The sequence below is a fragment of the Aedes aegypti genome, chromosome 1 (genome assembly GCF_002204515.2).
Source record: "Aedes aegypti strain LVP_AGWG chromosome 1, AaegL5.0 Primary Assembly, whole genome shotgun sequence".
NCBI classification, from domain to species: domain Eukaryota; kingdom Metazoa; phylum Arthropoda; class Insecta; order Diptera; family Culicidae; genus Aedes; species Aedes aegypti.
In genome coordinates, this window is record NC_035107.1 from 184,805,416 (window position 1) to 184,831,834 (window position 26,419).

The 26,419-nt window shown below is 37.4% G+C and overlaps 1 protein-coding gene across 2 annotated transcripts in view; it reads right to left on the reverse strand.

The window, feature by feature from the left end:
• LOC5568344 (protein similar) overlaps nucleotides 1–26,419 on the reverse strand; it is a 408,921-nt gene that overhangs the window by 33,049 nt on the left and 349,453 nt on the right. For both annotated transcript variants that reach the window (XM_021855001.1, XM_021854994.1), the window contains exons 7-8: nucleotides 25,866–26,416; nucleotides 7,617–8,194 (exon numbers count right to left, since the gene is read on the reverse strand). In XM_021855001.1, coding sequence (XP_021710693.1) covers nucleotides 7,617–8,194; nucleotides 25,866–26,416 — 1,129 coding nt within the window. The remainder of the gene's footprint in view (nucleotides 1–7,616; nucleotides 8,195–25,865; nucleotides 26,417–26,419) is intronic.

The window sequence follows — 26,419 nt, forward strand, 5'->3', positions numbered from 1 at the left end:
CTTATTTGTTCGGAAAACACTCAAAAGATGGCGCTAATGGTCGAACATTTTGATTGTTTATATCTCAGTGATGATATACAACGTTGGTGTCTTCGACAAATGTGTTTAACTGAATGAGATCTAGTCACCCGAAAACTTATTTGTTTGGAAAACATTCACTAGATTGCGCTAGTCGGCAAATATTGTATTTGCTTGCATCTCAGTTCTGTTATGAGATACAAAATTGTTGTCTTCGACAATGTTGAACAACTAAATGATACTTCACATAAAACCTTATAACACTCACAAGATGGCGCTAGTGGGCAAAGATTTTATTAGCTAATATCTCAGTCAAGTGATTAGATACAAAGTTTGTGTCATGAACAATGTTGAACAACTAAATGAATCCTTTTCGCCTAAAACCACATTAGTTCGGAAAACACTCACAAGGTAGCGCTAGTGGTCAAATATTTTATTTTTTTTATATCAGTCCAGCGATGGGACTGAAAAAAAATCGAACTCTCGAATTTGGTATCTTCGTCAAAAGTGTTCAGCTGAATGAGATCTATTCGCCCAGAAACATAGAAGTTTGGAAAATTCTCCCAAGGTTGCGCTAGTAGACAAACACATTATTTGATTCTAGAGATTGGATACAAAGTTAGTGTTTTTGGCACAGTTGGAGAACTGAATGAGACCTATTTGCCTGTAAACTTATTACTTTGGAAATCACCTAAATCTCACTACTGGGCACACATTTTTTTTCGCTTATATATCAGTCCACTGATTAAATCCAAAGTAAGCTATTCGCCTAAAACCTTCTTAGTTCGGATGTCATTCTCATGATTGAAGTCCAGTGATGAAAAATTTGGTATCTTCGAAAACGATGATCAACTAAAGGAGATATTTTCGCAAACAAAAAACATATTAGCTGGGAATTGCTTTTATGTGCGAAACATCAAGGAAACAACTTATAAGAAATTGGTCTGCCTAGATCTAAACAATGGATACTTACTATCGATTCGAGCAACAATCGCTTATTTTGGATGCAATGCTCCTTACATCTTTAGATGAACCTTGACACCACTTAGATCCTTTGATCTTTTGAAGGGAGTGAAGAACGAAAAAACCGACAATTGACTTATCCATGAACTGAACTCCAATGGCGAAGGGCGGCTGTCAAATGAGAGTAAAATTGAATAGCCGCCAACCTAAGTCTAGAACCAGTTTTATGACTTAAACGTGGAAAAGTAAAAATTATTATTCGCAAAATTACAGGTAATAAATGCGCTTGAAAGATATTGTTTGCAAGCAGTTATTTACTACACGCTACTGCAGTGCGTTGTTGCCAATTTAATCAGAAAATTCTACTTAATTCCCAAAATGAATGTTTTCGAGAAAATTGATTACGCCTTCGCCATTGTTTGGTCGTTGTTTTGTATGGCTGTTTACCTTTTAGAACCAACGACGCGTTGAGGTAGCAGTAAAGAGCCTTCCTTGCTGAACTCACTCGGGTCAAGAATTGCGACATTTGAGCGGGCACACTTCCGTATGCTGCCCAGGTATTCTGACCAGCTCTAGTGTCAAAAGCTTGGACCACGTGGATTCGATTCTATCGATGAATAAGACTATATGCATCAGTGATGCAATAACTTAAACGTTGTAACGTTGTAATGTTGGCTTCAAATATTCACATCTGTAAAGCATGTAATAGTTGGCGTCCAATATTTGACTGTCATTGGACTGAAGGACTAACTTTTGATCAGCACTAACGAAATTCTGATATTGCCAAATATAAATTTCGATCACTGTCAGATCAGAGTCACATTGTATACTAATAACTTGAACCAGAAAAAATATTTTGATAGTTATGTTTCCATTATCAGCTGGCAAGTTTTATATAATCTTTTAAAGACTATTCTGAAACATGTGCAGTTTTTTTTTTCTAAATCAAAATATTTGATGTAAGATTTTATTTTGTTTTTGGTATAAATGGCTTAAGTGTGCATTATTGTACATGTACATTATACATATCTTACTTACGTGGTAGAGCAGAAAATTGAATTGAAGTCACTAAATGATTTAGTTCTGGCATGCACCTTTCGCCTCTGAAATTTTAATTCTTTATGCTGCAATTTCTTTATAAGGGTACGTCCATAAATTACGTCACGCAAAGTTTTGCCATATTCATCCTCCTCAATTTTCCTCTGTATCACACTTTTTGTATGGATTCCAATTTTTATATGAATAGTCACGTTTCATTGTAACCCCCTCCTTCCTCTTTTGTACGTGACGTAATTTATGAATTACCCCTCACCAGCAGTTTTTTCCAACTTGTTTACATTATAATGGGTCAAACTGCATGACAATATATATGATTAATCTCGAAAATAAATTTATAGAACAGCTAGATATGGACGACACACTTTCAAGAATTTTTTTGGATCCCCACCATAGACTTGAAATTTTTTGGTGAAATAAGGTTTAATTTATGGGAATACGACTATGAGTAACAAAAACGGAGCTGAATTCCAATTGTGAGATACCTTGGGCGTTAACGGGTTAACTGAGAGCTTTCTGTGCCAATTGATCATGTGTTTATCGTGTGGCAAGTAGAAAGATACTTAAGTCTAGACAATTTCCAACCCGAAAGATCTTCGACCGAAGGGATTGGATCCCACGATCCTCAACGTGGTTTTGCTGAATAATTGCGCAATTTTTACTACGGTTACTTAATTCTTCTTCTTCTTCTTGGTATTACGTCCTCACTGGGACAGAGGAGCCTGCTTTTCAGCTTAGTGTTCTCATGAGCACATTTCCATAACGAAAAGTTCCTGGACCGACCGGGAATCAAACCCAGACATCTTTAGCATGACTTTGCTTTGTAGTCGCGGACTCTAACCACAGACAGAGCTTGTTTCAATGAACTATACCTAAGTATTAATTAACGATCAACGCTTCGTCATCGTAATCATCGTCATCATCGAAACTTCAAAAGCAGTTTTTCTGTTCAAAACTTAAAATTGTTCGATAAAAATGTGTTCACTGAGTTTCGATTGGAGAATAGAATACAGTGAACACATTTTCCTGTAAATTTTATTGATTTTAAACGAAAAAACTGGTTTTGAAAATTCCGAAATCAATGACGGATCCTGCCCCCTTAAGAGCTATATTTAGAAGAAGTTTAAAACTTTCCGTTATCCTCTTCTCAAAAACTACCTAAATCTTACTTAATAAAATAGCTTTTTTAAGAGATTAAGGTCATAGCCCTAACACTGCCAAAGCAAACAATTACGCAATCACAATCGCTCCCATAAACCAACAAAAATAACTGTTGTTGCAAATTACGTCTACTGATAGCAAGTTAATGACATTCGATAACAATGTCAAAGCGAATACTTGACCGTGATAACAGATTTTCGGCAAAGTTGAAACATTACAATTGATTAGAGAACACTGTGCATTTGTCAATCATCATTCTTATCGGTTGCATCGAGTTGTAATTTAATCCACATTTAGGAACTTATTTAACCAATATCAAAAACCTGCTTTTCAATACCATTTATGGAAAACTTTGCAGCCATAATTTACCTGAATAACATTTAATTAATTATAAATATGAATACATTAGCGACCGAATTTCCAAACTCCGACAGCCTACGTACTACGAATTTTTTTTCTTCGTTATGTCTCCATCAATTTTAATTGTCGTGGCCATAAAAATTAGAGCTAATTATCTCGACACAAGTCCGGAGCCAATCGCGCCTGGGTATGTGCATATCACAACACACACCGGGCGGTCAACCAGAATAAACAACATCCGATTCACGGCGGCATGAGCAACCGAACTGATCCGCGCACTAGAGTTATCATTAGCTAGATGTGTGATATATTTTCTGCTACCTTTCTGCCAGTTGGCGAAAGGTAATGGTGTTGAATGAATGCATTCTACTGAATTTTAGGCAGCAGAATTAGATTGCAGCAAGCCGTGCGCACGGACGGCAGCGTTTTGAATTTTGTGTCACGTTTACCTCGTTCCGCGTTTTTTCGTTCAATTTGGCTAGTGAAAATTAGCTTAGGTGGATGGTGCTATGCCACGTGCAAAGGTTATGTGGAAACATGTTTTTCAAATTATTAAATTGTTTTTTTTTGGAATCGATCTGATTTGATTTTTTTAACTTTTATTCGATTTGCTTGCGTTTTGCTCGAGAGTGATTTGCAATTTTTTCAAACACCTACACCTACACGTTAATGCTTCCAGTGGACGATTTGCCTTTGAAGGAAGCACCACACTAAACAACGGACTAGCACGCAATGCCCAGTGGCACAGTTCAAATACATTTCTAACGAAAAGTTCTCTGAACTGAAGCGGGAATCGAACCCACACTCCTTGATCCGATGTTTTTTTTTTTATCTCCCGGGTGTATTATGCGTGTTGATTCAAAAATTAAACGTGGTTCGTGGATGATCGGTTCGGGATGGTGTATGAACTGCAGTTTTTTGTCGATTTTTCGTGCGGTAGGTACGTAAATTTTTATGGGAAATGCTAAGTTACGGCTCACGATATTGTTCATTATTAGAGGAGCGAATTGCAAGGGAGTTCCAAAATCGGAATTTGATGAATTTGTTCTGATCAGCAGCGCATGATCACAATGCGTAAATATTAGCCAATTGTTGTCCAGAACTTCCACCGAACGAATCCTATGGCACTACCCTTTTCATCAATGCTCCACAACATCCCGTAACACCTGTGAGAGGTCGTAGAGTTCTATGCATTTTTTAAAGTAGGTGTTTAATCAATCATCCTTTACCATTCCCTAGTTTTTGCGAGGACGTGGCCCGGACAGTTCTCGATTATTGGAGGATTCATCAATCTTGTCTGGGAGTTAGAGGTTAGTTTCAAATTTCTGATTTTGGTAACGGACAGGAAGGAGGCAACCCTCATACAATGGTTTAGGACTGTACCACCTACGAATTTGTGCGAAATGCTTAATACTAATGCTAATGCTCAAGGATGGAAATCTAGTGATCATGACAAAATCCATGATGCCTCGCGTTGTTCTTTATCCTGCGATCATAGCAACAACGATTAACTCTTTGTCGTCAAGTTATCACAACAAACTACGCTCCGCGAATAATGCATCGTGTTGCACGTGTGCTAGCGATTAACTGTTCACGAAAAAAAGTTGGATTATTTCGAGGATTTTTCCACTTTTACTTAATGATCTACCTCCATATATGTTGTTTGTGATTCTAAAATCATTCGGACATTGGTTGAGTGATAAATAACAGTGCAAATGCGGCATGATTCAAGTTGATCGCTACTTGTAACAACATCCGATAAACTCTTTGTCCCACGACAAACAGTGCATCGGATGCTTCATATATCCGCTCTACGCACGCATAATGAGGTGTTGTAATCATGCTACTGCGAGAGTAACGGCCCTCTTAGATTATTCCAATACTGTGTTGTTGATCGCTAGAGCCGATTTTTTTCCATCCTTGCTAATGCTAATATAAAGAATAGCTCAATAGTATATTCTGCAAAAAAAAACCTGTTTTATACATCAACTAGCTGAAAGAACTACTTGGGCACCTCCATAATTCATTTCAGCATAAAGGGGTTTTCCCAGTCGAATTCAAGACTAGAATCCAGTTCTCTACGCAATCAATGAATATTAAAACTGTAAATATATCAGAAGTTCTATGACAATTCTATTCAAATCTATACATAAATAACTGAGATCTTACATTTGAGCATTTGTATGGGAAATCGATAAAGTTGCAAATGTGTTAGGTACTGTTGCATATAACACTTCCCGGATCAGCATGTAAAACATTCCTCTCATGCAAGTTAGTATCATAAGAAGGGCACGTCAATGCAATATGTAGTTGAATCAATGGAGTTCTTTTTTAGCTAAAATTCCATCACTAGAGCAAGGGGCGTTCGGTGAGATGATTAGCAGGTTTTTTTTAGCGTTACGCTGCCGTTGCAAGTTGTTACTGTTTATAGTGGTTGATTATGTAAATTGGTGCAAGGTGCTGCGCCAGGTAAGTAGCAGTCACCGCAAGAAGAGAGGCAGGGGTCGTCGTAAGGCCTTGGGGGTGCTAATCACTTTAACATCACTTCTGTCGAGAGCCGCTTACAGGTACAGCTCCTTGAGGGTGGAACGAACCCCACCCCTAGGCCTAGGTCTAAGGAACGCGTAATACGTCCGGAAGGGGAGCGAAGATTTGGATAATTAATCATCGAGATTCGTGCCGCCAACGACTAGTGCTGACTGCTGAATGGACCCATCATTCACATTTTGCTATTGTACACATCGTAGATGCTGCAGATCAACAGGTTGTCGTGGGGTGGCGACTATACACGTGAAGGAAAATTTTATGAAGGGAAGAAATCATGCGAATAAACAATATGATTAATTTGAAGACTGTCAATTCCTGAATGATTGTCAATTAGTCGATTATTGTTTGTCGAGATGGCATGAACCATTACAAACTTGAATTGTTTTAGAATAAAAGTCCGACGAAGTTATAGAATTATATATACACGGAAATTTTTCTTGAAAATTTGGGTAGAAATAGTTAAGTGTGTATTGTTTAAACTGCATGTATTTTTATCGCTGTCACTTTTTCGAAAATTGCAAAAACGGCGTCATCCGAAAAGCAACGTGCTCGAATTGATTTTACGCAAGCACCTGGAAAAACCTCAACTCTCTCATCGGGACATCGGAAAACAACTCGGAATCGTGCAGTCAACGGGGAGTCGTGTGATTGAAAGTTAATACGAAACTCTGAGCTTCAAATGGAAGGAGAAATGCGTGGTTAGAATAGGTATTCTATTAGTGATCATGATTACAAGCGTATCGGAAAAACGAGTAAGCGGAATCCCAATGCTACGACCAGAAATGTGGCCAAAAAGTTGAATCTGTCCAAGTCTTTCGTTCAGAGAGCAAAGGATCGGGAGGGACTGCATACGTACAAAGTGCAGAAGGCTCCAACTCGTTAAGAACAACAAAATACGGTGGGAAAGTCACGATACCGGAAACTGCACATCCAGATGCTGACGAAGCCTCATCTCATCATGGATGATAAGACTTACGTCAGAGCGGCCTTCCGGCAGCTTCCGGGGCTACTGCCCTCCACTGCCCAGCACAAATTTGATATTCCGTTTTAAAAATTGATCTTGGCATTACGTTCTCACTGGGACAGAACCTACTTCTCATTTTTTTCAATGAGTACTTCCACAGTTAATAACTGAGAGCTTTCAGTGCCAATTTTTCTTGTGACAAGTACGATGATACTCTATGCCCAGGAAAGTCCGGGAAATTTCCATTACGAAAAGATGCTGGATCGACCGGGAATCGAACCAAGGCACCTTCAGCATGGCTTTGCTTTGTAGCTGTGGACTCTAACCACTCGGCTAAGGAAGGCCCCATCTTAAAACTGTAATAAAACCAAAAATGTTACTTCAGTGTTGATCATCCCATACTTTTCCTTGTTTGCTGAAGAGTTCACTGAGGAACAATTCTCTTCAGAAGGAAGATATTGATTGCATCTGGAGACAGTAGATATGGTTACAATGTCGCACATCTCGCTAGCTAAGAATACACATGAAAACAAATGTCTTTACTCACCTTCGACAGTTCAGGTGACAGTAAATGCTGCGGCGAGTGGCTGATTTCGGTGATTTCATCGCGGTAGTTGATGAACGGATCGTTACTCGCTCCGGAGCCGATCGTTGTTTGGCCACCCGCTGCTGTGCCACCGTTGATGTTCTGAGATACTACCGACGAGCCCGCCGAACCAATGCCTGACGTTACCGACGCAAGCGAGGGCAAATTTGAGGCTGAGCTTGATGTGGATGCTGCTGAAGCCGAAACGGACGATGACGTGGATGAGTGGCTACTGTTACTGTTGGGGCTATGATGGAGGTGCTGGGACATGACGGCGCTTGTGAGGGAACCGACGGCTGCCACGGTCGATTCGTTAAGTGCGATTGGGGACGCAACCGATATACTGGAGCTGGAACGAAGCTGGTGGTCAGAGCTGTCCAGGGAGCTGAGATCATCCTGGAGCAGGGATGTGTAGTTGTCGGGAATCATGAAATCGTCGAACACATCGTTGAAGAACTGACCGGTTTCTTCCAGCGGAATACAAGCGTCGCCAGCTGTCGGAGCCAGATGGGTTAGATCGTCCGGTTCATCTTTTAGCACTGCAATGTACAGGGAGAAACAAAAAGAAGAAATGTTAATTCACATTTACGAGTGGAAAATTTATGGTAGCAAACCGTGAATGACAGCAATCGGGCAAATATCTCGTACGCTTTTCCAGCTCTATTTTTGGAGTAGAAGCTCAAAGCGAGCAGTGGAAATCTTAATTGAGCTGCAGCTGGCTACAGAGGATGAGCAAAATATTTTGAACCGTTTCGTTTTATCGCTTCGATAGTAGCTGACCCGGGAAGGAAAATTAGGGTCCGCTGTTAATAATGGGTCTCTGAATTTCGGACACAACCGCGCCCTACGTTTCTAATGGAACGCGACGATAGAACGAGCTTCCTGGTAAATTTCTCACATCCTGAATGGCGTTGAGTGGGACAGAAGGCAGGACTAAAGTTGGGGGGGAATGATAAAACGGGAGCTGACCGACATCGGTCGGGATGCAATCTCCTTCCTGCGATGTTTGCCTTTCCTATGGGGTCGGTAGTATCCCGAGCAGGAACAAACAACTTGCACTTATCTGGTAATGGAATGTCTTGGTTTGGTATTCCGCAGAAATTTTCCTCTGCTCGGGTAGCTATCACACCGAGGGTGGATATCACGTGACGATGGAAAAGAAGCTTAGCCAGTGTTCGTGGCTGGGATGGGATACGCCCCGGATGGGTGATGGGGAGCGAGAAGCGGGGAATTTTCTACGACTTTTCTTCTTTGAAGACGCCAACGGTGCAGGCTAACATGGCGGAGGATGGAGAAGTGATTTGTTGAAGGATTTCTAGTTGGGCAATGGGTGGCTAGCTAAAAAAGCATAAAAGTCAGCTTTAATCCCATGGTAAAGTAATTCGTATTCAAGTCTTGGCGATGACTTGATGAAGTGAAAAGTGGAAATATAGAGATTATTTTTTGGTGATCTAAATTTGTTCGATCAAAGATGTAGTCGCATTGTTTTTCGGGTGGTCGTCAGAGAATAGTTGAGACTAGGTATTGGTGTGTTTATGCAACCTTAGGCTGCATTGAAGTTTTGAAAATTCGTGTTCGAAGTCAATATCTATTCTAATGGCAGTCCTATTTTGTGAAAATGAATTATACCTTCTTTAAGCAATCAGTGCCGATGAAGAATGGAAAATCGATGAATTACTTTTCGCTGTACCAGACAAGTCGAATGTCTTCGCGTACATACGGTTTTATTAGAGATGCCGCCGCAAGCTATGGTTCTCCTAAACGAGGGCATCTTTCTTCATCCGAGCAAGACGAATGATGAGACTGGTATACTGAATTTTGCCATTCAAGAGTAGTAACCCGCAGTGTGTCATGTGGCAGTTTTCTCAGAAAAGTGCTTCCACTGCTGCCCATCACAACAGCAGTACCTTCTATCAAGGTATGCGGCAAACGATGATAAGACTGCAATATTTTTGGCATAAAACGACGACCAACGAGCTCCAGTAAGTAGCAGCTTGTTAGTGATACTCGAAACAAGGCACACCGATGATTGAGTGCGATATGATGAGCTTTTGTAATGAGTGACTCCTCTTCGTTGCCATTACGTTCAACGATATATTCGCTAAATTGTTTGAGTTGCATTTATGAGACCCACAACTAGTTGACGTAGTTTTAACGCTCATATTGGCGCTACGCCATTCGGGTTTTAATTTGATAGTTTTATCGTTTCTTGAATTATGTTTCGTTTAAACTCATAACAAACTATTGCAACCGAAGAAAACATCATTATTTCAGTTGATTTCTAGAGCGACATCTGAATGCCATAAATTTGAAAGCTACCTTGCACCTATGTAGATACTAAATTACAAGTCTAACATAATTTATGATGATCTAGTGTATAGCTCATTGTGTCTGAGCATATGGATGAATACACATTCAAATCCAGCGAATGATCGCATTGATGGGGCATATAAAGGAGTTACTATAGATACTTTTATGGTCATTTGAAACCGAAATTATCAAATTTGTTGAAACACATGTGGGAAAACTCACATTCATAGCTGTTTTTTGCCTGTCTAATGCAATTAACAACTGACTCATCCGCTACAAACTGATTTGCTAAAATTTACTCAAAATAAATCCAAAATTTAAAAGTTTTGATCACATCGTTTGTCGATCAATTCCCAAAAAAATTTCAACGGCAGGATTTTATTCGACGGGTGCTCTACAAGACCCTGATAACATAACTTGTTTATGTTTTTCTAGAAACCTTTCAACGGCTGATTTAGGCTTAATTTTGTAGCCAAACGCATAAGTTTAGGCCATACACACATGTTTTCTAATTTTTTAAACGATTTTCGTAGGTTTAAGCCCAAAAAAAAACGTTTTTTACGGTTTTTGAGATTTTGTCCCAACCCTTGGTTTAAACTAAAATTTTGGGTATATTTTGATTTCCGTGTCCCTTCCGAAATGTCAGATAGGAACAACCCCAGTGTTAAAAGCAAAGACCCCTGTGGCATTTTGATCGACAAAGTGAAAGTCAAACATGATCAAAAGTGTCAAGGTTCATATTTGAAACCATTTTTTTAAATTAAAGTTGAAATATATTATAGCGGTTATTTAAGCTGGGTAAATTGCCAAATAGTTGCAAGAACATGCTTTTTCGTATTATTAAACAAAAAAAACAATAATTCATTACCCAATTGGTAAATTACACTGATTTCAATTTGGATCACGCCCCTGTTACATGTTAAAGTTCCCATGAGTTGATTCTCAATCCTATTAGTCCTACTCTTAATTATTGTAGAGCTGACTGGGATGTATATGCAACATACAGCAATTACAATTTTGACGTATATGATTCTTTGCATATGAAGTTTGATATTGGCAATGCTATTCAAACTTAGGCGGCATCCACAAATTACGTAACGCTCTAGGGGGAGGGGGGGAGTAGGCTCAAGCGTTACGGTCCATACAAAAATTTGAAATTTTTCATACAAAAAGCGTTACGGAGGGGGGGGGGAGGGGGTCAAAAATTTCAAATTTTAGCGTTACGTAATAAATGGATGCCGCCTTAAGGAATTCTATTGTTGAAAGTAAAGAAGGAGCGTAGCTAGGGGGTGCGGTCCGCACCGGGTCCCGAAATCATGGTGAATATTTCGCATAGCAGTAGAAATTCAGTTATAAAAAAACTAAAATGTACACAAAAAGGAAAAATCAGGTTTGAAAGAGCCCCTGTAGCATCCAGTTATATTGATAAATAGTGTTTAAAACATGAAAAAGCTTCAGGAATCCTCCTAGTAACTTGTCTAGAGCCTTTTTAATGAATACCGTTTTGATTCATATTACGGACAGCTTCAAATTCCGGACACTCTCGTTTGTATGGGAAACATTTCACACGAAATGTTTCAATTTTCGCCGTCCAAAAGTTCTCATTTTCGAGGCTCGTTTTATTAGGTTTTTTTCATGAATATCATTACAAATTTATAATGCCCAACTACCTTAGACGTCTCTTAAGTGGTTGAACGATTTCAATTGATAATTTGACTGTCCCATTAATGATTATCATGAGCTGTCCGTAATTCGAATCAAAGCGTCCGGAATATGAGGCAAAAGTGAGGGAGCGTCCGGAATAAGAATCATGAAAAGGCCACACGTTTTGATTTATTTAAATTTATTCAAGTTGCGGACGCGTATTCTTCACCCACCATTCTAAAGTTAAGGGCTTCCGACGCTCGATAACGCTAAAAAATCATACAGAATGATTTATTTTGTATGGTTCAAGCTGGGTTATACTTCACTGAGGCCTTAAGTGTCCGTAATATGAATCAAAACGGTATATACAAAGACTCTTCCAGGGATCCCTCCAGAAATTATTATAAAGATTCTTCTAGTGTTTCTCTCAGAAATTCGATTTGAAAATCTTCAAATGATATTTCAAACTATGCTTAATAGAAATTTCTTCAGAATTTGCTACATGAAAACGTTCACCAGTCTAACAATGTGATTATATTACAGGATTTCTAATTTTTTTTTCAGTTGTGTCAGTTGTATCAGTTTAGTACCACTTTTTCAGGAATTATCCCACAGATAATCACAAGAATTGTTTCATTAATTCTACCAGTGTTTATTCCACATAATTTACTAGTAATTCTTCCAGAAATTTTACAAAATATTCAACCGGAGATTCCTCATACATTTCACCAGAAATTTTGAGTTGTTTCAAACATTTCTTGAATATTTTTTTGAAGTAAATTACATTCTTCAATTTATTAGTTCATTTAGAGTTTAAGCAGAGACGAATAGAGTAGTCGGCTTCAGAATTAGCACCACTTTTAATACTGCATTTGATCCCTTGGCACTGCAAAAGGTACCCAAGTTTGACGGCGTTCTAGATTTTGCTCTATTACCTTATGTGCTATCGGGAAACTGCAAAGAATGTGGAGGTCTTCATTTCGTCTTTGGTTTAAAACCACAAAATGCTGCAGCAATCATTCCCGTGATTCCTTCAAGAGTTCAACTAGAGTTTTTCCAGGGATTCACTCTAGGAAATTAAAAAAATATGCAGGGTTTAGTAAACTTTCCAATAATTAGGGGGAGATCCCCCAGTGCCGGACAGCACCCAATACCGGACAAAGTCGAAACATTGAGAAATCATGGTCCAATCAAGATGGTGTATTAGTAGAAAAGAAAGCTTTTGTGTAGACTAATGTTTGCGTAGAATAACACATCCTTGAAATATGCATCCCTTTTTAAAAAAGTAGAAAAGTTTGAAAATCTTTAAAAAATTGACGTATCTTCTTAATTTTGAGCCTATTTAGTAATTATTTTGAAAATGAAAAAAATACTTTGGATCCCGCAAGCATGATCGAACACAATCCTAATTTGATAGTATGAATGTATTTTGTACCATAATTGAAGTAAATATGGACAAATTACAATTTTGGTTAAGCACCTCCTGTCCCTCAGTTTCGGACAGCTAGATTTGTTATATGATATCTTTGTAATTATTGCATCAGTGTCTCAAAATACTTTCATTTTTCATGGGTTCCGTCGACCATGGTATCAAACATGCAATAATATTAAGAAGAATGAACAATTCATAACAACATCGTAAAATGTGCTATTTTTCATCATATATGAAAGAGGTTTTTGATAGGCATCTTGCAAACTAAGAAAAATTCAAATTATTTTTGTAAATGTTGCAATTGCATTGAATTGGTAATTATAAACTATTTCTATAGTGTACACATTCAATGATGTTCAAATTTACAGAATTCGAGGCATTTCCAGATCGTGTCCGGTATTGGGTGCCACCTTTCAAGATCGATCAATTTGGTACTAAAATACATCATCAAAACTCAATGTCAAAATTCATATTTATATTTTCAAATTTATTTTTGTACACTATAAAAATGATAATATTTATCATAAATGGGTAACACGAGCCCATCAAATCAATATTTTTCGAATTATGAATTTAGTGGCTTAAGTGTCCGGTATTGGGGGATCTCCCCCTACTTTATCAGTTTCTCGGGATACTTATCCAACACTTTCTCAAGAGTCTAGAAGAAATCCGGAGATCTTTAAAATGCTTTTTTCTTGTATGAATTTATCATCTATTTTACCAGAATCAGTGATATCTTTAGGATTTAGTTTAGAAATATCCAACAAATTTTTGTATACGGAAGTTACCTTCAATTATTTCCGGAAAAAATCCTGAGCATCTCCTTTGAGGCGTTCTTAGAAATATCCTGGATGGATTCTTTGAGAACTTTCTTAGAAAAATATTGGAAGAACCTGTTGAAGAATCCTTAAAGGAAAATCTCTCAAGGTATTTTTAGATAAATATCTAGTTGCAATATTGAAGAAACGAAAATGAGAAAAATTACTTCTTTGAGAAATTAAACTTTGAAGAAATCCCTGGAGTAATTTCCGAGGGTTTAATTTTGGAAAAAAAAATATAGAAGAATATCCCGAACAAAAATCTGGGAAAAATTCCTTGCCAAATTTGTGAAGTAATCGCTTTATATACTCATGTAGAATTCTTCGAGTTGTTAACTGAAGAAAACTTCAAGTATGTTAGGCTAGTGATGCATACCCCTATTTTAGAGCGGCCCTCGAATTTGACTCCGCACCGGGCCCCGAATTCCCAAGCTACGCCACTGAAGTAAAGTGAAATTCGACTTTGTTGTTATAGACGACAATGTCAAGTAATTTATTCATCTAAAAACGTGATGTAAAGGTAATTCCAACGTACTCCCGATCCTGCTTCGAAAATGTTATAGCATGATATTCGAAACATGCAGTAAAACTCGTTTTTCTACATGGTTGGTGTTCAGACAGAATGAATCAAATGTTTATTTATGGTTCCAGGAAAACGTACTCCAAGCATTCGAAATATCAAAATAAGGACTGTTCATTTTATAAAGTGGACACTTTGTTTATGCTATATCTTTTTTATTTTTTGATAAAATCGAAATCGGTTTTCTGTGCATCGTTCAACAATTATTCTACAATGCTATGAAAATATATGATCTTAGAAAATGCTTTAGGTTGAAATAAAAGAGCTAAATAGTTTTTCCAAAAACTCCTAAGAAAAGCTGTCTGTCAAAGTTTAACATTATTTTTCGCAAATCAAAAATACTTATTTTTATAAACAAATTGCATCTTCGTATTCTTTACTATTCTACTAAAAGTATAGCTTCAAAAAAAAAAAACAATTATATTCCACATTAGGTAACTTTAGTGATTTACCCTTTGATGGCCAAATTTGCTGATACACCATCCTTTCACTCCCAGCAAAAGAGAAAAGTAAAAAGCATGTTCGAAACTAGTTTGGTTTATTAAAGAAACTATATTTGTACAAACGAGAGCTAAACCGTTCGTTTAAACCAAAGTCTCAAGCACAAATTTTACTGTTTATGGTAGTTTTACTAAAACGTCTCATACTTTCAAAACCGTGTACGCATATTTATTGATCTACAGCAAATTGTAAATGATTTTCTCCGAATATTTCAATTAATAATCTCAGAATAACATATTATGAAAATAATGTGTGGAAAATGAAATCGATTTTATTACAGCAGTGTTGCCAATTTTGATGATTGTCAATGTACTTTGAAAGGTCTTCTAAGAATAAAGCAACAGTTTTTCTATTGTGCATTAAATGTGACGTGGGGATTAAATAAGTAACTCTATGAAGGTGTAAGTTATTTTTCACATTAATACTATATTAGGACTTCCGTCAGGACGTACTTTAACCCAAAAAAATCTACTCATATCAGTTCCCTTCAAATTTAAAATAGTTTTCTTTAAGAAATATAGAGGAAAAATTATTTTATGATATCTTTAAAACTGTTCTTCCAAAAATAACTTGATTTTTTCTATCAGGCTTCTGATTGATGATGCTTTCGAAGAACAACCCTTTTTTGAAAATAAACAAAATAAATTGTCGAATTTCCCAGCCAATGTCTAACAATTATTGATTTTGATAACCTCCAAAAATCGACCGTTCTAATCGTTGTTACATATTCGTGTGAAATTAAATTATTCTGGAGAATTTTTATTATCACAACATTGTACAATACTAGTCGAACGATGCGCAGAAAACCGTTTGAAATTTCATTGATAAATTAAAAAGATACAGCATGCACAAGGTGTCCACTTTATAAAATGAACAGTCCTTATTTGCATTATTTGCTGTATTTATGGAACATATCTATTTGATAATTCATATGTACAGAAGAGCATCCAGTCTGAATACCGACCAAGAGAGTTGAGGTAGCCCAAATAAACGTAGTGGTAATCGCAAAGCTTATCAGCAAAACCAAGCTGAGGGTGACGGGTTCGAATTCCGTAGGTTGATGTTTTTTTATCTTCGCGCTTGCCGTCACACGATATGCAAATGCAAAAAAAAATCAATTGGGAAAGAACGCTTTTGGTTAATAGCTATGAAAGTGTTCATAAGAATACTAGGCTTGACAAGCTGATCTGTTTCAGTTGGGACGTATCGCCAGGAAAAAGAAAAAGAAAGAAAGTTATCGAGCAAGCTTAAAAACTTGCTAAATATTTTGGAAACGCGCTCAAATTATTATTAATTTATTTAAAAATCAAAATAACTCAGGATTAAAAAAAAAATGAGTCAATAGAGCATTTTTGACAATTCTTGAGAGGCTGTCGTTGCTAAAGAACATGTGAAAAAAGAACTACTCATTTAGTTGCCAACGGCTTTCGGTCCCTTATCATAAATTATGCGAGAAATGTGCAAAGAACAGCATCCCATTAAAGCACATTCGGTTTAACGGTATCATGTTTCGTTATCTTAAAAGCTGGCAAAGGGTCGCTGCTATGGTCTGCGGTAAACTTTCTACCTACCGGGACATACCTTGTGGTTCGGTTGTGGAATGTCGATTCCGGATATTTGAATATTCAAATTTCTTCCGGCTCGGCGTAGGCAAAAATGTCATTACAGGACCATTGAATTGAAATTCCCTTCCGTAGGCAGCGCGCCACTTGTACGCTAGCTTAATCTGAACGGCACGTTAAAAAGTTGAAGCTGTTTTCAAGTTTCTAGATCGAACGTTTTCTGAATATGGAAAAAGTTGGTGTAATAGTGTTTTCTAATGTTTTCTTTTTAATCGCTTGAGCTTATGTTTTTATTCCAATTTGAATTTTTTTTTAATTTGTATTGTGTTATAATTTTCTGAATAATTGGACATTTCTTCTTCGTTCTCACTTGGACAGAGCCTGCTCTCCAGCGTAAACTCTAAGAGCAATTCCACAGTTATTAGCTGAGAGCTTGTTTTGTCAAAGTTGAAATTTTGAATTCGCATATCGTGTGGCAGATACGATGAAACTCTATGCTCAAGAAAAATTTAGTTACGAAAAGATCCTGGACCGACCGGGATTCGAACCCAGGCACATTCAGCATGGTTTGCCCTACGTTACTACGAGACTATGGAAGGCCTTTAAGATTATACACAATAATTTAATCGAAATGGCTGTTTTAATGAGAACGCAAAACAAGTTCATAATGGATTTGGAATCAAAATAGTAGGTATGTTGCAACACCCTTAAATCAATTTTGTCATTTGAATTCAATAATAATCTCGAATAATTCAATTTTCAACTAAAATCCTCGCAAATTTGTCAATCCAAACGCATTACATAAGAAGAAGCTTTTCCTCAAATAGTGCTTTCCCAAATCACCGGCTGAGCTGCCCAATCCCGAATCGCACACCCTTAGTGTGCCAGCATCATCCCGTTTTGGCAAAGAGTGGCAAAAGGCTCGGGAACGGGATCTTCAATTGGATAAAAATGTCATTACGTTCAACCAGTCCTGAGTCGGTCGGTTGGCCGTTTCCTGTGAAGGTCCATAAACTTCTCCTAGTTCTTCTTCACAACCGACTGAAGGAACTTTGTTTTTGGATGGGTGAGTGGTAGGGTAGACGCACCGGTTTTGCCCATAGCACCAATTGTAACCATAGTAGATAACATACACAGTTTTATTAGCAGAATAAAAAAAAAACTGTCGTGACAATTTCGCATGATGATGCTTTTATTTATTCTTTCGAATTGGTTCTAAACTAGTAGAGAAATCATTTTCCTTGTAACTTTAACTTTTATATACCCAATTCGGCCAGGATATTTCTAATTCAGCCACTTTCATAAGAAATCAATGTAGGGTAATTTACGGCTTCGGCAACATTCGACTATTATCGGCAAACAAATTTCAGACGCCAAATACACAGTAAAACATACCATGAAAACATTCAAACGATTCTTTATTCTGTCAGATTCCCGCTGACAAGATTTTCGAGACGCAACAAGCAATTTTGCCAGCAATGTCATCAAACACGCCTCAAAATCTGACTGATTTGGAGCTGCCGAAGAGATTCGCCTGAAGCTCTTATGGGAAAGCTGCCGAAGAGAATGAGGCTGCCGGTAATAGTCACCTTGACAAGAGATGTTTGAAGCGTTGTAAAAACGTTTCCAAAAGCTTGTAACAAGTATGTCGGTGTGAAACGATAGAGGATTGAGTGTAAACAGATAAACACGTAATTTGACTGCTGATGTAAATAAATTTAAACAGATAAACACGTAATTTGACTGCTGATGTCCGAGAAAATTACAAAAGAAGCGCGGCATCGGCTGAAAGCACCATTATAGTAACCAAGAGATTTTGTTTTTCTCATGGTTTCATGAGTCGATATCGAGTCATGAAACATCGATTCATAGAGGTTTCACTATAATAAAAATTGAAAGCTTTCACATAGCGTATTTTAATATTTTGTTCCTTATTTTCCCTGGCTGACCAAAACCAGTGCTTCCACCCTAGATGAAATATGAACAGAAAAAAAACTCAGAAAGATATGGTTCAGTGATGAAAGCCAACCGTGCCGATGCTGACTGACACCCTTGATTTTGGAACTCGAACCGGACGACGATGATGAGCACGAGTTGGATGGTGGTGCGTGCCAGAAATTCCTAAACGCAAGGAAGTGCGATAAGATTTCCCACCCAGCAATAAAGATTGCGAACGCGGGCAACTCGGGAAACTGTAGGAACGACTTTTCCTTTGGGAGTATGGCATAGTGGAAAATTTCGTTCAAATAAATGTAGGGCAGTGTTTTTTTTTTCGCTCGCCTAGCTAGGGGTGTGGGAGTATGAGATATTATGGGAATACAGCTTGGGGAAGGCGTACCCCGATAGCCTGTGGGGCGAATTGAAGCTCGAGGAAGTTATGCATGGGTGGGATATGTGCTAGGTATTTCGAATGCTGTACCAAGTGGGGGCTTGTTTGAAAGTCGGAAAGCTTTCGCAATTTGCAGTCACCCCGTGTGAATTTTTAGATTTGTCACTACGATAGAGGGGGACTGCTCGGGAGAGCTTTGTTGTTTCCTATTAACTTAGTTTTTCTTCGGGTAAAGCTCATTCAGCTTTCAAAAGTTGTAATTTATTGAGTTTTAGTTAACACACTAACATCACGGGTTGTCTGTAACCGTAAAGTATTAACGAAAAATAATCTCACAAATTTGGCACCAATCAGTCCAAAGATTCAGTTTTTGAGCATCCTATCCGTGAATTTGAAAATATTTCAAAGTAGGAATCGAAGGTAATAGTGATTCGAAGGTTTTTAGCCTTTTTGAAGGTATATTCATATGCTTTAACATATTCCAAAACAGTGCATTATTATCAATTTGTATACCAACCAGGTAACCATCAAGTTCACATCAGGTGTTTAAAAGATATCAGAGCATCTTTTACGTGAATTTGAAATCATTACACTGACAGAACATAGGATTGCCACTTTGCATTCGAAAATATGAGTATTTGAGCATATTCTCAGTGCATTGGAGAAAATTTTGTCGAAGAAAACAACCACATTTATTGAAGTTTTAGACCTAATTTAAAGCTGTTTCCGGTCGATGTTCAGACAGACAGGACAAGATGACTTTTTGATCTAGTAAAAATAAGTCAAGAACTATATCAATTCTGACCTTTCAGATGCTGTTTTGGAACAGATGTCTCATTACATATAAAGTTCTAATTTTACAGCAAATAATGCAAATATTTTGTTATTCAAATGATTGAAATGATTGTCAAAATGTCAATTAATGGAGAGTTATAATATCGACACAACCACTTCAGGGCTGATAGCGGATAAGTGTTGAAAAAAAAGAAGCTTCAAAGATCTCATACCAGAAAAATGAAACCGAGATGAGACTGAACTGGAACCACATTTCGATAAGGATTCTTCAAGCAATCCGGCTAGACAACTCTAAAAAACGTTTTTCTAAAAGATTCTGCTATTAACTACTAACTATTAATCCGAAGATTTCTTTACATATTTGCCAAGGAATTCCTCTAGAATTTTCGTTCGAGGTACCTTGAAAAACTCAACTATAACTTTTTTCAATGAGACCCACTGATTTTGTTTCCACAGAATTCAAAAAAAAAAAACAAAAAATTACTCCTCAAAGAATCGTTAAAAGATTTCTTTGGGAATTTGTCCAAGAAGATATCAAGGAAATTCTTCCTTGGGATCCCTTGAAAAAATTGATAGTTTTTTAAACGAAATCCTAAAGATATCACTGATGATATACATGATGATATGAGAAATTCCTACTAGAAAGAAGTCTTTCAAAGATCGCCGGATCTCTTCTAGACTTTTGGGGAAAGTCTTGGATGAGTCTTCAGAGAAACTGATAATGATATAATTGGAAAAGTACCGAATCAAAATTTGAATAACACCAATCGTAGAATAAATCTTTGTTATTTTCGTGGATAAAATTTTGTGGGAATACGGTATCTCAGTGTTGTATGTACATGGAGAAATACAAACAGTTACAAGCATTTCTGAAAGATTTTTCGTTGTAATTCCGTTGTTGGACTGCTGAAGGATTTTCTGGAGCAAATTTTCAAGGAATTTCTCTTAGCATATCTTAAGAAATTATTTAGGATATTTCAAGACAAATTCCTGGGAGAATTGCTAGAGGAATCACCATAAGAATTCTTGGGGGGATCCCTGGAGAAGTCTTTGAACGTACACCTGAAGAAAGATCTGAATGAATCTCTAGAAAAAATCCTGAAGATGAAAACCAATGAAACTATGGAGTAGATGCGTAGCAATATCTGGAGCCTAAAGAATTTACATCAAGATTCATTACATTGCGAAAATGGAACAATAAACTTTAGATAGATAAGATGTTCTGCGTAGAAAAGAAACTTAAGAGACCTTTGTTCACCATTGTTCGTGTTATCGAAATATGCTTTGGAACTTTTCAAGAATATATAAAATATTGTGTACAAATATTAATTTCGGCTTGGTTCAGAAATGACTCGTAATAAAATGTTTTTAGACCACTTCATGGCTTCCTTAGGCTCAAGTTATAGAGGACTCCCTGATATTCGATGATTAACAGAACAATGTATTTTTGAATTCAGAAACACGAAGATCTTTTCTATAGTGTTGAAATAAACGCTGTCCGTATCAATATACTAGATGATATAGGGCCCCCCAATTATTTCCAATTCAGGGTCCCTCCCAACCTGGTTTTACTTGCCCCGATAAATTTTAATTTGTGAAAAACTCAATGTTTAATGCTATGATAAATTTTCACCATGAGCCTCAAGATCCCGGGGCGCGGTGCGGATCGCATAAGAAGAAACTAAAGGTAAAGAACTTTCGAATTTAAGCTTAAGTTAGGCTCGACAGCTTAAGATGAATCGAAGCCAAACCTTAAATTTTCAAGAGCACGAATCTGGAGAACCAGACATCCGTTTAAGCTGAAAACTTAATCGATTGATCACTAGCTGGTGGTGACCAATCGATTAAGTTTTCAGCTCAATCGGATAATCGGTTCTCTAGATTTGTGCTCTTGAAAATTTGAGTTTTGATTTCGATTCATCTTCACCTTAAGAATATTAAGTTGATAAGAGGTTCTTGATGTTGATATTATACTTTACTTCATTGTTTGATTGAAAAGGAATAAATATAAAATAAGGTTAAATTATATAAATGCTTTAAAATATAAGTCAGAATTTTCATGTTTGTTAGAAACACACAAGAGCTCAAGAAGAACACGCAAATAAATTATTAAAAGAATTCTTTGGAATTGAGATTGATCCAGCATACCATGTTAGTCCACATTTTCTCGATTTTGTGGATTCGAGAACAAAATGATTTGGCGCTATGTGTTTCTTGGATCTGCTATGCTTCCGCCGCATTTACATTGATAAACGTCAAAGACACGTTTACATAAGCGCTTATTCTTGAAAAAAAAACATTTTTTAAATATAAGTTTTAAACTTCGAAAATATTTGTTTCTTTCACTAAATGTTCTAAAATTCAGAAGATTTCCAAACGGTAAATTAGCGAGAGGAATGGGATTTGATATCGCACTCTCTTTGGGGCTTCCGTTCGCTGCTGTTATTTATCATGCTTGTTACAACTTGCGCGAAACATTGCCGATAATAGTACGATACAGATGGGATGTTTTTTTCGTTTGTTTTGATCGTGCTTCAAAATTTAATGAGAACAAATTCTGCAATGCCTTTCCAGGATATAACTTAAGGGAAGAGTACAGTGATCATTGAAACTTGAGGTTCCTCATATATTTAGAGAAAAAATGTGAATCCTACTTTTTTTCGAACAGTGGGTGTCGAGTCGATCAACTTTTTTTTTTGGTAATAACATTTTCAGATACACCGTGGACGTCAAAGCTAACAACTGTTTTGCGAGATATCGGTTTATTTTGTGATTTCTCGGTGCCGCAAAGTCTACGATAACACATCAAACCCAAGAGTATGGGAGCGCGGCGGCTTCGTCGTCATGAGCCAGACATAAACTGATATGCTTTGGTGCTGATGTTTTCGAACTACTGTCTGAAACTGCTGACCAAAGTGGGGATTTGGGGAATGTGCGCGTGGAAAAACAACAGCCGAAAAGATAACTTGCCGGGTGAAACTATAATTCGGATCAGTAAATCTGTCTATCCAATTAATGTCCAAGGGTTGGCCTCGGGTTCCCCAAGCAGAAATCTAGGGGCTATTTGATTTATGTTCATGCAAAATGCCATCAACTGAAGCCTAGAATCGGAATCGGAGTACTAATGTTTCCGATTCAATTTAAATGGTAATGAAGTTAGAGTCTGAAGCGTCATTCAATCGGATTACTACTCAAGTAAGTGTGCATCGAAGCGATAAAATATGTTTCACTAATCGTTGGCAATCGTGTTTGACACCGCTGGAGATTCAGAGAAAAAATGATATCCAATTCGTACACAGCAAAAAATAAGTTGCAATATCAGGTCGATTTTGACAAACATCCCTCATGTCGTGAATACTGTCTCGTCTAATTGCAATAAAATAGTCAGCAAGAAGTAAATAAACTAATCACTTTGTATTATATATGTAATAAGGTGTCCCATTTTTATATGGACACAATATACCCGTAAAAATATATATTTGTTAATTTGGACATACAGAAGCTACTGTGAAAACTTGAGCGGAATCCGTCAATTCTACATGACAAATCATGATTTTTTAAATGATTTACGATATTGGATTCATGATCGTTGGTTGCGCTATGACTATCTAAATCATAATATCATGATTTCAAATCATACTGGAAACATGATATTATGATTTTCAGATTTTGGTTTCTAACCGTATGTTATTACAATTATTCAATCGCAATTCCACGTAATATTCACAACGTGAGTGATGTACATCATATTCGACGTAATATTACATTTTTTTACTTTGTTTCACGCTTTTCACGATTCGTAACAAACCAACGGCGTAGGATTTCTGCACTAAAGTACATATATTCCTAATCAGCAGCAGTGGCTGCTGCCGATTAACGTGCTGCCGTTTGTCGACGAAACTGTCAAGGACCTCGACGTCGACGACGACGAGTGGCGGGGAGTAAATATAGAAATAGACGCCAGGAAAAATAGCACTACGACAGTCCGTGTGTCCGATTGGTGTCGTGCTGAGCCAGAGGAAAAATCATCAACGCGGCGACAACGGCGACACCATGATAACAGCATATTGACACTGACTACTACTGGTGGAATGGATCTCGGCTGAGGCTGCTCAGCCGAAAAGTGATCTCACGTTGTTTACGGTTGAAACTTGAGTTGTTACTAGAGTGCAAGTGTGCGATTCGGCTTCGAGGGCGGCTGGGAGAAGTTTTCCGAATTCGCGTGTTGGTAATTAGGATGGAAACAGACCCCGCTGCTTATGCATCTTTTGATGGATTTCTGAGAGTGGTGAACACGAACCAGTAAAACATCGAAATGCTGAAACAAGCATAGTTCTACAGTTGTCACTCAGTGTCACTGAAAAAAGTAATTATGGCTGGATCGGTAGCGAATGTATCATTATTGGCTGCAGTATTTGACTGTACTCAGTTAAGTAATCAATGTCTGAATAATAAATCATTGTTAAATGAGCCGCACGAAATCATGGCTTACCTATAATAATGACCAATTGGAATCATCAAATGCTCAAAATCAGCATCTTCTCATTCTTTGCCAACATTGCGCCGGATAGCGATTTGAAAATTGTATGTTTGCAGATACTCCCAAGAAGAAGCGATATCAAATATGTTATGGCTGAAGTATACTCTAGTGAATTTCGGCTGCATCTTTTTTACTCACTTGGTAAACACTGAACCGTCGTTTTAGCGAAAATATTTGTTCTTATGTGTGGAGTGCAATCATCACTTCAATAACTCATAATTGGTAATGTTATTTACATAGTTCTGTACAGAGAGTCAGGATGTTACCAAAGCTCTTGCTTCGGCCTACCCAAGGTCAAGTTATCGCATGTTGAACTCAAATTGAGGATCTGAATTCAGTCAACTCAGGAAATTTGCTTGGCAAACACTTATTCAGTGAAACTGATTTCAGAATCTTCTTTTGGAGATTCGTCGAAATTTCTTCAAGGAAATCTTCAATGATTTTTTTCAGTGATTTTGACATGCATTCCAAAAATTCAATCAGTAATTTCTCTAAGCATATTTTCAAAAATTGTTCCAATTATATTCCTTAAGGATGTGAGACGAAATTCTTGAATAATCTACTGAAAAGCCTGTAGAATTTTTCATTAGAATTCACTACAATCAGCATGATGAAATAAGAGATTTTGATTAAAATAGAGACCTTAAAGATTGTTCATTAAAAATATAAACTTTTTAGAGACTTGCATTGAAATAAAGACCAAGGGTCTCGAAAAAGACCTGCTATCAGCCCTACACCAATTTCTATAACTCAAAACTGTAAAGTAAATCTGTATGTTCAACAACTTGAATAGAATAAGCAAGATTTGATTTTAGGTACCAATGGGAATCATCGAATGAATTGTTTTTTGGTGACTAATAAGCCCAAGAACAAGTTTACAAAGAACATTGAAATATATAGTAAATTTTAAAGTATCAAAATGTTTTTTTCAGGGAAAAGAGCACCCATGTAATTGATAACTACACTTGTTACTAATTTGCTTAAAATAAGAATTATAAAAAAACTGAATTTGCGGATGATGTAAGTAGGGAGTCGATGCCGGTTATGGACCCTTTGCGTATTATGGACCCCCTACAGAAAAACATAAAATTAACACTCAAAGCAACCTTATTCCTATGAAAATCCACCGGGGGAACTTCGATTGCATTGTTAGTCAGCAGTTTCAGGCAAAATATTTGGTTTGAGGTGAATAAATACAGATATTTGAACAGTTTTGTAAATGAAACCACACAATAGGGTCCATAATACGCATTTCCAGGTGGGTCCATAATAGGCTCGTCGGCAGCGAGCCGGATTACATGGGAATCAAATGGAGGGTCCATAATACGCAACGTCAAATTTGTAAACAATCCTATTATGGACCCCGGGAGGGTCCATAATAGGCATTCGGACAACAGTTTTCCAAATGTATATTTCTCTGGGAAAATCGAATGATTTTGTATGTTGCATGGGTGTACTGTGAAGTAAAGACATTGAACTTGTTATTAGATTCTACAAAACGTATATCTGCCTGATATACAATTGCGGAAAAGCGTCGAGAATGAATTTCAGCTACTAAGGGGTCCATTACTAGCATTGACACCCTAGTTATTCTGTTGTTTTTTCGAACCTGGAAATGATTGCTAAAAGTTCAACATGATTGTGTCATTCATCGGTTTTCGGATAAAATTACGTTCAAAAATAAGGAAAAAAAACTTACTTGTCAGACCTGGCTCCTCCTCCGAGAACATCAAGAATCCTTTGTTCATATCTTCCGTACGGGGAGCAAATATCTTATCGGTGGCGTGTTTCGGCTTGACAAACAGCTTTGCCGTGACCGATTGCGGTACTTTACGTTCCGGTGGTTTCTCTTCCACAACCGGAGTTGCTGTGGCGGTTGTTGTTGCTGCTGCGGCTGATGCTACTATCGGTTTCTTGGCAACACTGCTAAATATGGATGCCGTAACGGATATCGGTCGTATGACACACTGATTTGCACTGATCGGAGCCGGTACTTTACGAATCACCTTCACCACTTGTTCGGCTTCCTTTTCCGGCGTAAGTTTCTTCTTAAGATCGTTATAATTGTTGTTGCTGTTGTTGATATTGATATTCTCCTTGAGCACTTTATCACTTGTCTTCACTGTTGCTGCGCTGGCGGCACTGCTATTGACTGCTTCAACTGCAGGTGAATCCTCGCTTTGAACTGATTTCTGTTGACGTGCTTCCAGCTGGGCACACGAGTATATTTCATCTTTGTGCTCCACACCACTG